Raw genomic sequence first — 13466 nt, 5'->3', positions numbered from 1 at the left:
GACGTCATGGAGAAATCATTATTGTTTCGTTGTTAAAAGACCAATCTCTGAAGGCTGACAGAGCTGGACTCAAAGCCCAAACCCCCTATGTATTAGCTGTGTCACCTTAGGCAAATTATTACCCTCTCACACCTTCATTCCCTCATCTGGAAAATGGGCACAAAAAGAGTATCCTCTCCATAGGGTAATTCTGAAGACTAGATGAGTTGTACAGGAATTACTTAGCATGTAGGTAGGCACATAGTAAGACACCAGTAAATAGTTGGCAGTAAATATAGCGTTTGTAGGCAATAAGTGTTAACTGGTTGAAACTGGGTGTGAAATTGCAATTTGCAATTTAAATTCCCCTTGAAAGAGTTGGTTTCCAATCTGGTCCCTTCCTCTAGCTGTGGAAAACAATGGAATTCTATCACTTTCTTTCACTGTGCCTGTCTTTGGCTGGGGCAAAATTGGATGAGTCGGGAGATTTAGAAGAAAGAGGGCAAGTACTTCACTCCCCAGAGAGTCTGAGTTCAGTTATTTCTGTTGAAACTTCTCAAGAGGAGACCATTCATCATCCTCACTTCGCCTCCCTCAAAGCACCGGATGAACAGTTCTTATAAAAATCCTTTTACGTATGACTGATTTCGTCCTCAGAAGTCTGTTCTCTCATCCCGACAGGGGGACTAATAGCTACCCCATAGTTTTGCCGTGAGATTCAAATGAGATAAGGAAAGTAAAGAGGAGCAGACAGGGTTTGGTGCAAAAGCACCAAAGCCTAGCAGATACACAGTCAATTATCCATTTCTGCTCCCTCGGCCGCAGCCACTACGCTGGGAATGGAGCCACTGTGACCACATCACCTCATCGGGTAGTTATCACAGCAGCTCAGGATTCCCCTGAGCTGGACTCAGGATTCAGGAGCCAGGGTCTCCAGGCTCTACTTGAGTCAGTCACTGCACTGGGTCTCGGCGTCTGAGTATTCTGTCCTCGGTGTGTCCTTGCCACTTTGATCTCATCACCCTAGTATTTACAGAAAGACAGGGCAGGATCACAAAGCCATTGTAGACATGCAATGATACAGTCTTTCTGGGCTCAGGGGCCTATGGCCTGCCCTTTAGCGCAGAGGCTTTCAAACATGGTTAACCATACCTCACAATAAGAACTATGCATTGCATACACCTGCATACATGTGTGTGTGTGAATGAGTGTGTGCGTGTGTAAATCCGCTGCCTCAGACTTACTGAAAGCACACTGAGACTGTCTCTCGAGTTCTATTTCTTTTCTTTTCTTTCTTTTTTTAAAGTTCTGGGAGCAGTAAAACTTGGATTTGCTTACCAACGTCCCTTTAGCCTCCCTGCCCCAGCCTCATCACAATTCTAAAGTCCTTTATACTCTCTCGTGGGCAGTGACTCTCTCGTGGGCAGTGATTTCCGTTTTGTTGAGTTTCTGCCACTCACTTTTCGTTTTGTCTTTGGCAGCAGCTCCCAAGCTGTTTCTTGTATATTAATTAGTCAGATACTTTGGGATTTGACTAGAGTGAAGAGCCAGATGAAAGGGTCACTCATACTCCACTGCTATAGAGCCGCCAATTTAATAGCATGTCTCAAACTCTAACCCTGAATTCTCACAGGGTATTTGGCGTAATGACTTACAAAAAAAAAAGTTAATTCATTTGTGAAGGGAGGAAGATTTATTTGAGCTTGAAGTTTTCCGCAGTCCTCTATTCTGTTTCAATTTTTGATTCTCACCACCTCCTCCACTTTTGCTCAAGTGTGTTTTTTTTTTTTCCATTTCTATATAATAATAGTAATAATAATAATAATATGCTTGTGCTTTTCTTAGGCTCTTACTAAGGGTTTTGCATGATTACCTCATTTATCCTCACAAAAACCCAATGAGATGAGTGCTGTTACTGTCCTCATTATACACATAAGGAAACTGAGGTATAGAAGGCTAAGAAACTTGGCCAAGGTCACTGAATCAGGAAGTGTTGGAACCACGATTCAAAGCCAGTTTTGTTCAGCCAGAGTTTCAGCTCTTAAGGTTTTCAGTAGCTCATCTCCCGGGCCCTTTGACTGTTACCTTGAGGTTACTCTAAGATGCTTATTTGAAAGTACACATTTATCATTTTCAATATTCTTTCCACATGTAAGTAGCAAGTGGCAGGAAGAATAAAAGTAGACTTAGCGAGCTCCCTGGGGAAGAAGAATTTGGCTGCTCTTTGCTACCTTGTTGCTCCCTTGTGTCTTTAGTGCAGAAAGATTTCTGAATATGGATAGAATTCTTTCTAGCTAACTCTATAGTATTTCTCAAATGTGTTGAACAAAGACGTTGAAAAAAAAATACATGTTGCAAGGTCAGATACGGTTAGAAGGCAGTAGGTTACAAGTTTGCAAATATTTTGTACTGCAGGACTTCTCAGATATTTAATAAGCCTGGAGGACAAGAAGGGGGCAGGTACTAATGTGTAGCATTTCTAAATATTTGATTCCCAGGAACATATCACAGGGCTACTCCAAAAAATGTGAGATAACAACTCAGGGATTTGCCCCCAAATACATTACAGGTGTTTACTTTTTTAAGTGTACGCGCCTCCTTTTCTATCACCACCAGTGTATCATGACTCATCAAAGCTGAGTAGGCGTCTGGACATGCATTTTTTAAAATGTTGCCCAGATGATCTTGATATGAACCTACCTCCTTGAAAACGTGTACAGCAAAGGGAAGATGCCACCTCGAGTCCTTCCAAAAAACACTTACCATAACAATGAGAACAAAACTACCATCTATGGGCTTCTTCCATGTGCTAGTGTTTTTGCATAATTGTTTCTTTCAGTCCATGCAACTACCTTGTGAGGTGGACATTACTAGTCCCATTTTATAGACGAAAACTCTGAGGTACAGAAAAGGCTAATTTTACCAATGGTCCAGAGAAGATTTTGAGCACCTGCAAACCTGGCTTGTTTGGAAATTTAGTGCCTTAAATAATTAATATGAATGGCCTTTGTTAGCTTGTTTTCCCTCTATTGTCTCCCTATTGTCTATGAGACCTTCACCTCGCCAAAAGGGTTTTTACTACCACAGAGATTTCTAGAAACTCCCACCCCATATTTTCACTGTCTTGTGAATGATCAGAGATATTCTTCTGTTAATTCAAAGTCAATCCGACAAACTTTGTCCCAGCTTCCCTAGACCAGCATTTCTCAAGGTGAAGTCCGCCAGAACCTGATCCCAAGAGATAGTTCTTAACAAACAAGGCCCATGGTCAAATCCGATTGAGAAGTTTGTGTCCTGTGGACCCCTCTTGGCGTTCCAATGCCCTTTCACATACTATGGTCTCTGAGGAGACTTGGAGTCAGGAGGCTGGCTAAACCCTCTAACTCTGAGCTTTCCAAACTTATTTCACCTCAGAACCATTTTTCAGGATGACAATTTTGAGCATTCCTATGCAAATTTGGGGGAAACATTAACCTAGATTATGGAACTCCCATGATCACAACAGGGAAGGAGTGACAGAAGTTGACAGTTCTCATGGTTTAGGAAGTTCATCTCCTCCCTCTCCTGTCGAGACTCAAATAAATTATAAACATGAAAGAGCTTCTCATAAGTCTTCCTTCTGTGACACAGCACACCATTCTCAAGGCTTTTGTTTTTATTATTATTATGCAATAGTTAGACGTTTACACCCCTCACAAAACGATAATTCCCCTCTCCTCAATCTAGTACCCCTCTGACACCGTATATAGCTGTTACAATTCCATTCACTCTATTACCTATGCTGTACTCCACAACCTGTGACTATAGGATTTTAAAGAATTGGTTTCAAAATCCTTTTCTCAAAATTCAACTTGGACCAAGCCAATTTTTTTTTTCAGTTGGAACGTTTATTGTGATGGGCCTTCTTTGAATTCACAAAATTATTGACTTGTCCCTGAGATATTTGTTCCCATATCCTATTGCTGAGAAAAGGGCAGAAAGGCAAGTAATCCAAAATTAGCATTATGCTCAAGCGCCTAGCAGGCAAGAGGATGTCATTAGAGAATGAAATTGTAGTTTTCTCTTTGGTGACATCCTGATATCTGAAACCTCTTCTTTAAAAGGGTTTCCAAAAAGGGCACTCATAAGGCATTTAACATGTGAAACCGAGTATGTGCTATGCATTTTGGTAAATAGAGCAGTTACCAAACCGAAGAATCAGCAATGAATTCTTCCACATTAGTATTTCAGATCAAACACATTCCTTGTGTTAAAGAACACAATTCAACTGAGAAAACTTGAAGATCTAATTGGCTTTATTAAGTGTTTCATGAATCAAGCAGCATCCTATCTAGCAACTAGAATGGCACTCTGAGAGGTTGTACAAAATGGGAGGATTTTATAGGGAGAAGGGTGGGGCAAGAGAGCTATTAACAAAAGAAAGGGTTGTTTTTAGACCGGGATGCCTTTTGGCAGGAAAAGGAATGGTGAGGGTTTTATTGTGCAGACCACCTCTTTTTTCTATTGGGGGAATGGTGAGGGCCCATCCTGACAGATTATCTCATTGATGCTGGCCCAGAAAATTTCAGACTGGTTGAGTTAGATTACATTTATGGGAGTGGTAGAAACAGCAGCTGGGTCAGGTATTAAACCTGCTTTGGAATCATGGGCTTTGGCACAAGTGACGCCATTGGGGGCCTCTGGTTTTTTCTTTAACAATTGTTACCTATTAACCAAACCACTGAAGCTAAGTTCTGCAGAAGCCAGTGTCGGATCACTGCCTGGTGCCAGCCAGGAACTCGCTACACCAAGTGAGGCAGGGGCTAAGCCTCTTCAAAGTCACTTGAGAGTTCGTGAGAAATGTGGACGCTCACGCCCCTCCCTAGACTGAGCCAGAATCTGCAGTTTAATGAGATCCCAGTGTGATTTATGTGCACATCAAAGTTAGAAAGCCCTGGCCTTCAGCATCATTGATTAATGTAATAATTGTGCTTACCTGTTTATTGCCAAAGTTAAAGATTCTTAATTGCCTCTCCCTTTTAACTAGCTTGCATTCCCCTGATGTTTAGTGCTTTTAAGCCATTTGCTCAATTAGGAACAGCCATGGGAGCTTGAATGCTCTGCAGTGGAAGTGTGCCCTGATCCTAAAGTATTTTAGGCAGAGGAGCACTTTGCTAACAGATTTGGGGGGTGGGGGGTAGGGAGTCATTTATCACCACCCTGGGTCAGTGATGACACACCTCAAATGAAGCGAAAGGTAGCTGCCTGTCCTGAAAACCAGAGACAAATCCTCTTTCCTGGATGTGGTAATGGGACCCGCCTCTAATGGGCTGTTCCAAATTTCCTATAAGAATGATACTTAGTCTCTCTACCGGTTGACCACCGGTAAGATGCCGCGCAGAAGCCATGTTTTTCAGGGGGTTATATTACTGTAGGATCTACACGATAATATAGCACAATAATAGCAAGTGATATCCATAACTTGATGGAGCGCCCACAATAGGCAGAGGTGGTTCCACGTGTTGTATACCTTTACCCCTTTTACTCCTCATAAATAACTCGACGAGATAAGCACTTTGATGATCCCCACTTTGTAAATGAGGCAAGAGCAGTGAAGTAACCCTGCTAGCCATTCCTCAACTCAGATTTAAACTCAGGCAGAGTTCTCTCTTTTTTTTTTTTTTTTTTTTATTAGGGCAAATTTCAAGTATCTACAAAAGTAGAGAGACAACTATGATAAATGTTTATGTACCCATCACCTAATTTCATCAATCAACTCATGATCAATCTTCTCTATATCCCCACCCCCTTCTCTCTCTGCAAATTGTTTTGAAGCAAATCTTCAATTTTGTGACATTTCACCTCTAAACATTTCAGTATCTCTCTCTCAAAGAGAGGTTTTTAAATGTATATACTCATACCATTGTCATACCTAAACTATTAGCGCTAGTTCCATAATCTCAGCTTTCAAGTTAGTGTTCAATATCTTCCGTTTGTTTGAATCAGGATCCAAATCTCTTAAATCTCTTTTACTCTCTAGGTTCCCAGATTCCTTTGTTTGTTTGTTTGTTTTCTTTTTTCTTGAACATTTAGTTTTTGTTGCGGAATAAACCAGGTTGTTTGTCCTAAAAAATCTCCTCTAGTCTTGATTTTGCTGATTGCATTATCTCCCTGTGGTTCCATTTAACACATTTCCCTGTACAATATATTTCTCAAATTGGTAGTTAGAGCTACTGCCTGAATCAGATTCCGGTTAGATTCATGTTTGTGCACGTTGACGCCAGCATTACGTGAGCTGACTCTGTAGCATCCTCCAAAGGTGACCGATGAATTTTTTTTTTTCAGTATCCCTATGAACTTGTGGATTTAAATATATTTGATGGATGTCAAATTAATGCAGCTATTATCTTTATCTATGGCACCATCTTTAGTCAGTGGGAACTTCTTCAGATTGACTCCTGGGTTCTTTTGCCATGACCTCAGTAGTCTTATGCTGACACCTAAAAATAATATAATGTTACATGCCAATTTCCCTCAACTTTAAAAAAAAAAAAATTTCAAGATTGAATTTAGTCGATATTTGTTCATGTGAAAAAAGGGAACACAGACGGGAAGGAATCCTTAGATAGAGCCTTCTTCCCATAACCCTCCAGCCCAGTCTGTGTGCTTTTGTGGGAATCACTCCTGCAGGCAGAGACCCAGGGTGATTAAGTATGCAGACCATTTCCTCATCCAGATCAGAGGAGAAAGTAACTGCCAGTCACTCTGTTGTAGCTTATCTTGAAAAGAACTCTGACCGAAAGCAGGAAGGTTATCAAGTGCAGGTTGGTAACTGTCATTAGTTTTCAGATAGGATTCTCAGAAATCCGTGGGTCGTTTAATTTGTATGCCAGAAAGAAAACCTCAGTCACCTGGCTCAGCAGCTGGGGCATGAAGAACATTTGCTTCTACAATTTATCCAAACTAGTATGCGTTAAAAAAAAAAAAAAAAGGCAAAACTTGAAACAGTATTCTTGCAAGGTTGCTGTGCATCTCCTGCCTAGCTGCCTGGGTGGGCATGGCTTGTGTACCCTGTAACCCCGGGTCTTTGTCGAGTCCGTGATAATGCTCTTCAAACGAGTTACTGCTGCTGCTTTGTCATCCTAACCCCTGCATCGGGCTGGGGTGGCATGGGTGGTTCTTCTAGTCATCAAGCCTGCCGGTTATGTGGGAAGCAGACTCTGAGAGCTGCACAGAAACTTGGTGATCCCTGGTTCAACTCTTCTTCTTTCCAAACATCCCTGGCTCATAGTAAAACCTCAGTGCATAAATGCATTGTGTGTTTGAGGAAAGAGTTTAGCTGATTTATCTTTTCTCAATTAACAAAATCTTTTTTGAATGTGTTCTAATGGCCGTGGAAGGCTTTCAAAATGGTCTAAGATGTACTTGCTGTTAAGACCTTAGGACTATGGGGACATTTTTTAAATGTAAAGATCCTTGTGACTCAAAAATTTTTGATAAACCCCCCCCAAGTCCTCCTCCCTGAAAGTAGTTGTTCTTTCAGAGTCCATTATTTAAGAAAATAAATTAAAACAAAAAGTTAATATGAATTTGATAACTTTTTAAAATGGATCTGTATTTTCCTGATTTCAAGAATTCCTACAGAAATTGAAAAACCATGTATATGTGACACTTATTTTTACTCTGTCTACAGACAATATTTTGGTGTGTATGGGAATTTGTGGGCCAATTGTGATGCTTAATCTACTAACTGGCTTATTGAAACAGCTTGGTATTTGACAATTAAAAGCATAAGACCAGTTCAAAGTGAGTGGTATGGATATTAAGAATCATCTGGGTTCAAAGCAAAGAGAGATTGCTATAGTCTGTGGTAGACAGATGGGTCCTTAAGAGGTGTAACCCTTGAGCTTGGCACTGAAAGTTTAAGAGAATTGTCAACATGGAAAATTTGCAAAGAAATGATGAAAAAGCCCTGCTCTATAGGCAGATAGCATTAAATGCTTAAATCAAGCAGCAAACATTACACACTTTAAAATCAGAAAAACCTGCATGTTCGTGAGCTGTGTTACCTTAGGTAAATTACTCAGTGTAACACTTAGTTTTCTCTCCAATAAAATGGGGATAACCTGTCCTGAACATGTCACAGGAAAGTTGGGAAGATCAAGTAAATAAGAGGCAGGATTTTGTGAAGTGTAATTTTACCAAAGTAAGAAACATTAGTTTTTAAAGGCCCAGCTATGCCTACGCGGCTGAATAGGCAACCGTGTTGATTCGGATTCTTTGTTTATCAGCAATAGAAATGACCTAAGTTAAGCAAAACAGAATTGTTACAAAAATGTGCGTATGGTAGGGGCGGGGGTGGGGTGGCGAGAAGCTCACAGAATCAAAGGAAATCTGAAGACCCAGGCTCAGAAACAACCAGGAAATGTCAATGCGGTGGGAGAGATTGGTAGCAGCAATTTCTAAATGGTCTCATTTGTTTTTTCTTTCTCCTTTGAGTCATTCCACTCAAGTCAGAGTCCACAGTGGGAAAGTCTAGTGGGCAGGGCATCTTGATGTATATTCCCGTCAAGGTTATAAACCAGGGAAGAGAGAGAGTTTCCCAAAAGAATGTCAAAGAGTCATTAAGGAAAGGAGACGACAATGGACAGAATAGACGGTGAGTCACCAGACGGCTACCCACTACAAACAATTTCAAAAGATCATTCGTGCCTCTGTGCCTTTAGGTAATTATATGTATAGACCAACTTGAAATTCACTTGTGAAGAATAAAAGGAACTAAGCCTAGGAAGGTAAGAGTTGAGGCCAGTGCAAGGGAAATGGCCTATTCCAGTTACTGGAGTATAGTTCAGCCTGATGGCTTCACCTGGGACCCTCCCAGTCGCCCTGGAAGGACGCAGGTTGCTGTATCCAGTCCATGGGTCAGTGAGGAGTCCCTTAACCTGGGGAGTCATTGCACACTAACACTCGGCTGACCTTCCTTTGCCTTCACAGATACCACCATTGATACACAGGGGCTAAAATGCGGACTTTGAGTTGTTTTATGGCTGCCGTCGTGGATTTGTGTCAATCACCTTTTCCTTCTCTCTGATTCTCTCTCACTTCCCCTGTGGTTCATAGATCATAGATATGCAATACATGCTTGAATGCATGAATGAATGAGTGGGAAACTCATCAGGCCCTTGTTGGGGAATTAAAGAAAATAGCCTGCATAAAACACTTAGTTGGTTCTTGGCACATAAGGAGCATTCAAATAAGCATTTGCTGCAGCGACAATAATCACAACACGAGGAGGAGATAGAAGAGGAATAAATACGATGAAAACGGTGCTGACATTGATGATTATCAAGATTGGCCTTGGATTCCAATGATAGGAATTGTTACCTACCAACCGTAAGACAATTGCTTTACTTCAGCCTCCATTGCTCTTCTGTCAAAACCTCTCCAGGTTCCTGTGAGAACTTAACGACAGATACTTGGCACATAATAAGTGCTCAAGGTCAGTGGGCCTGGCCTGAAGAATGCAGAGACACACACTCTCCTCTCTGGAAAGGGTTTATCTTTTCCTGGACCCTGATAGCTCCCAGGCTGTTTTGCTGTTAGGGAGACTGCCATTAAGGATATTGCCTTAGATAAAAGGCTGGGTAGAAAGAAAAGTTGGTTACGTGGGCTTCGTTCGCAAGCTAAGAAAAGCTATGGGGTAGTGAATCAGAAGAGAATCTGGAACTCCTGCTTAAAATAAGGACCGGACAGATTTGGAAGGGTTGGCAATTCCCTCCTGCCCTTGGGCTCAGCCAGCAGCCCCCTGGAATGAGCTACAGCAAATGCTTCAAAGCATGAAGGGCCTGAGGGGTTGTCTTTGGAGACAGCTGGGCCCACATGCCCCTCTCCACAGCCCATCTTATGGAGAGAAGGAAGGCACCTAGGGGACAGGTAGCTAGAAAGGGCAAGGTGACCTCTCTCCATGAGGAGAGGGAGACGAAGGACCCAAACCCAGTGCCCCGAAGAAATACAACGTAAGAGACACCTCAGGAGGAGGGTCACTGGAAAGCCCCACTGAGGGACAAGACAGGTGAACTTGGCCATTGCCAGGGGTAGGCCAGGTCAGTGAAACAGACAGCGGGGACTCACTGCATCAGGATCATTAGCTCTCAGACCCCGCTGCCACTCCTCCCTGAAATGAGCTCGGATTTAGAAAGCCAGCAATGAGCTGAATGGTATGGATCGGGATCGAAGCACACGGCTTAATCAGAGGCATGAAAGCAGCTGACAAATTACAGTGTGATTTGTCATCATCTCAGAACTCGCCAAGTGTTTGTCCCTGAAAGAATCGATACCAGGAGGGAAAAGGGCCATATTTTTAGAAACTCCTGGATGGGTAATTTATTTCCAGTGACTGGAGAGTTTATTTATGTCGGTGCCCCCGCAGATCCAATGGACAGTATACTTGCACGAAACCAGAGAATGCTATCATTTCTTCTAATCAATTTGCTCCTTTGAGCAGCTGTACCTTGAAGCTTTCAGCCGTGAATTCACTCCCCGTGCTAAAAGCTCTACCCCAGAAACCGTTTCCAATCCCAACTCTAGCACTCCTTCTTTCCATCTGGATAGCACGTTACACCTTTCACAACTTTCCCACATGGATTCTATCTTCTGAGGCACAAATGAGTTGGACAGGGGAGGTGGTGTTAGTCCCATTCTGCAGATGAGTAAGCTGAGGCTCAGTAGTCAAACCCAGCAGTAGCCAAAATGGGGCAGGATTATTAGAAAACAAGACTTCCCTGTCCCCAGTTGTGTGTTTCCCCTCATTGGACAAAAGAGATTATGTGACTAAAATACCTAATGTAAGAGAAAATGTGGAGAGTCAAGAATATGTTTGAAGTACTGTGCTACTCCATAGAAAGAGTGTACGCTTGAAAATAATATGTGTAAATCTCTTATCACATTGGGCAGAAATGAGAGTACAGTAAATACTATCAATTTTATTAAGAATTATTTTTCACATTAAAGCATTTCTACAATAACAAGACCAATAGAAACAATGTAAATATTCAGTAGTGAAATGACTAAATGAAATACGGTGGCATTCACATGGTAGGTTTCTAAGCTGTGGAAAACTTTAACAATATGTAAAACTATTTATGATCTATGAACACTAAATCTCAGTTTTGAAATGCATAACTGTATAGATATACCCACACACAAATGTGTGTGGGTGCATATATACATATTTTTTAACCCTGGGAGTATTATACACACATGAATATTAACTGTGGCAATCTCTAGGTGACATGATATATTATCTCTTCTTTTGGATCATCTCTTTCTGTGGTAGCCACCAGCCACATGTAGCTATTTAACTTGACATTAATTAAAATTGAATAACATTTAAAAATCAATCCCTAGTCAGCCTGCCACATTTCAATATCTACGCGTGATTAGCAGTCTTCATATCGGGCACTGCAAACTTAGGACCTTTCTGTCATTGCAGGAAGTTCTGTTGGAAGTGCTGGCCTAGCAACTCCACCCCAGGCCTGACAACGAACAGGGGTGGTCCATCTTTTCTCTGCCAGAAACCCAAATTTCATTTGCATCTACATTCTCCTCCTTAATGAGGATTTTTTCTTTTCCATCTAACACTTGGCAACTATCACAGGGTGACAAAGCCAGGATTACCTAATTCGCAGTGGTTCTGACAATGATGAGTTCCCCGTTGATCCTATTAAAACTAGATCCCTCTTAATAACTTCACAACTGTCCTCTTCTCTCACAGGAGGTACAGTTTGAACCGGAACATTTCCACAACATCATCGTGTGTGAGAAACCCAACAACCATCTCAACAAGTTTAAGGGTTATATGTAAGTATCGAGTGCCCATGCGCTGCTGGCAAATATCTCCTCTGTGGCTAGAACACATTTTTTCCTTGAAATGGCCAAACAGATAGGCATCCGGATCCTGCAAAAGTTTTTCTTTTTATCATAAAGAAGGGCTAGAGAAACCTAGGTTGTAAAACTTTTCCTATTCTTTTCTTTTTTTTTTTTCCTGGAATGACAGTTAATTACCTTGCAGGGTTAAATTCACTAATGTTTTTTGGAACGCTGGTGAAATAGCATCAAAATCAAGACCACCCTTTGACTTATTTAATTAAGATCGGTTTTCTGAAAGAGCCTGTGTTGCATTATAGGTAAGAACAAGGATTTGGGGTTTTGACAGACCTAGGTTTGAAACCAGATTCTATCGCTTACAAGCTGTGTGACCTTGGGTAAATTAATTAACCTTTCTGGGCCTTGGTTCCCACATCCGTAAAGATGATAATAATATCTACATCGTAAGATTTTTCTTTTCTAAGAATTAAGTTGTTTATCATATGTAAAGTGCTTAGCACAGCAGTGAGCACAGAATAAATATTCAGTAAATGGTGGCTGCTACTGCGACAATTACTATTATTCTTATTCCTCAACTTTGGTTCGACCTGAGAATTTTACCATAATTCTACTCCCACATCAGACTACTGGTCTTACTGCAAAAAACAGCAGTGACAACGGATATGAATAAATGCCCTTAACACAGTGCTTTAACAGTTTTTAGAGTAGTTTCACAGAACATCATCCTGTTTAATCTGCACAACAACCCAAGGGAAAATGATCCTCGTTTATCAGGTAGGAAATCTGATGATCTAAGACTTTTTAGGATTCACCCAAAGGCACACAGCAGGTCTGAGACAAAGCCAGGACTGAAACCCGGGTCTTTTCACTGCCACCCCAGTGTGTTTCCCATGGTCCAGAGCTCAACCTTGTTATGGTAACTTCTCTCCCAATGCTAGAGTGAGGCTTAAAAAAGCTTCTTAGAAGGCAGACGTCTGTGCTTTCCCCCAATTCACATTTTCTCAGGAATGTCATGAGGGGAAAGGGTAAGAACAATACCAGAGAAATGGCAGCTTTTAAACACAAAATGACTTTTTAAAAGCACAGCGAGAGCAGGTGGAGACAGAGAAGGGCATGAACTCCTGGGGGAGAGGAGCATTCGTTGCAAGGTAGAGCTTGCCACCTGCCCAGCAAGGAGTCCACGCCTCATGCCTGCGGTTTGTGGATTTGGTTCATCCCAAGTCACCCGTGCCTGGAGTCATTCTCCTTCCTCTTAGAGAACAGCCGCATTGCTGGGTTTCTATTTGTCGTCCTTTCTGCCCCCAAAGAGCTTGTGCCAGTAGCCAGCCTTTCTGAGCTTTCAACCTGGGCTCTGTCCCCCCATCTCAGACAGAACTTTCCCACGTCCACTTAACCTCCAGCACCCCTCTTCCTGGTTGCTGTCCCTAGGGACATCCTTCCCCCACCTGCCCCGGCCTCATGGGTGAGTACTAAAGGTCCAGTTGGTCAGCCCAGTAGCCACCAAGGGTATGGAGAGTTCTCCACTGTGGTCCTGGATCCCTTTCAATGCTCTGTCTGCAGGTTAGGGCCGTCAGATTGGAGAATCCAACTTTTCAACAAAAAAAGATCTCTATACAGCTTGG

General features: G+C 42.0%; 1 protein-coding gene across 1 annotated transcript in view; it reads left to right on the top strand.

Annotated features, from left to right (window-relative positions):
• The window catches only part of ATP10B (ATPase phospholipid transporting 10B (putative)), a 203633-nt gene that overhangs the window by 128451 nt on the left and 61716 nt on the right, over window positions 1-13466 (top strand). The window contains exon 6 of the mRNA XM_033096782.1: window positions 11732-11817. Within this exon, the coding sequence (XP_032952673.1) occupies window positions 11732-11817 (86 nt within the window). The remainder of the gene's footprint in view (window positions 1-11731; window positions 11818-13466) is intronic.

This window comes from Rhinolophus ferrumequinum, chromosome 24 (genome assembly GCF_004115265.2).
Source record: "Rhinolophus ferrumequinum isolate MPI-CBG mRhiFer1 chromosome 24, mRhiFer1_v1.p, whole genome shotgun sequence".
Lineage (NCBI taxonomy): Eukaryota > Metazoa > Chordata > Mammalia > Chiroptera > Rhinolophidae > Rhinolophus > Rhinolophus ferrumequinum.
The sequence above is the reverse complement of the archived record's forward strand: the minus strand, read 5'-3'. Positions and strand labels throughout refer to the sequence as shown.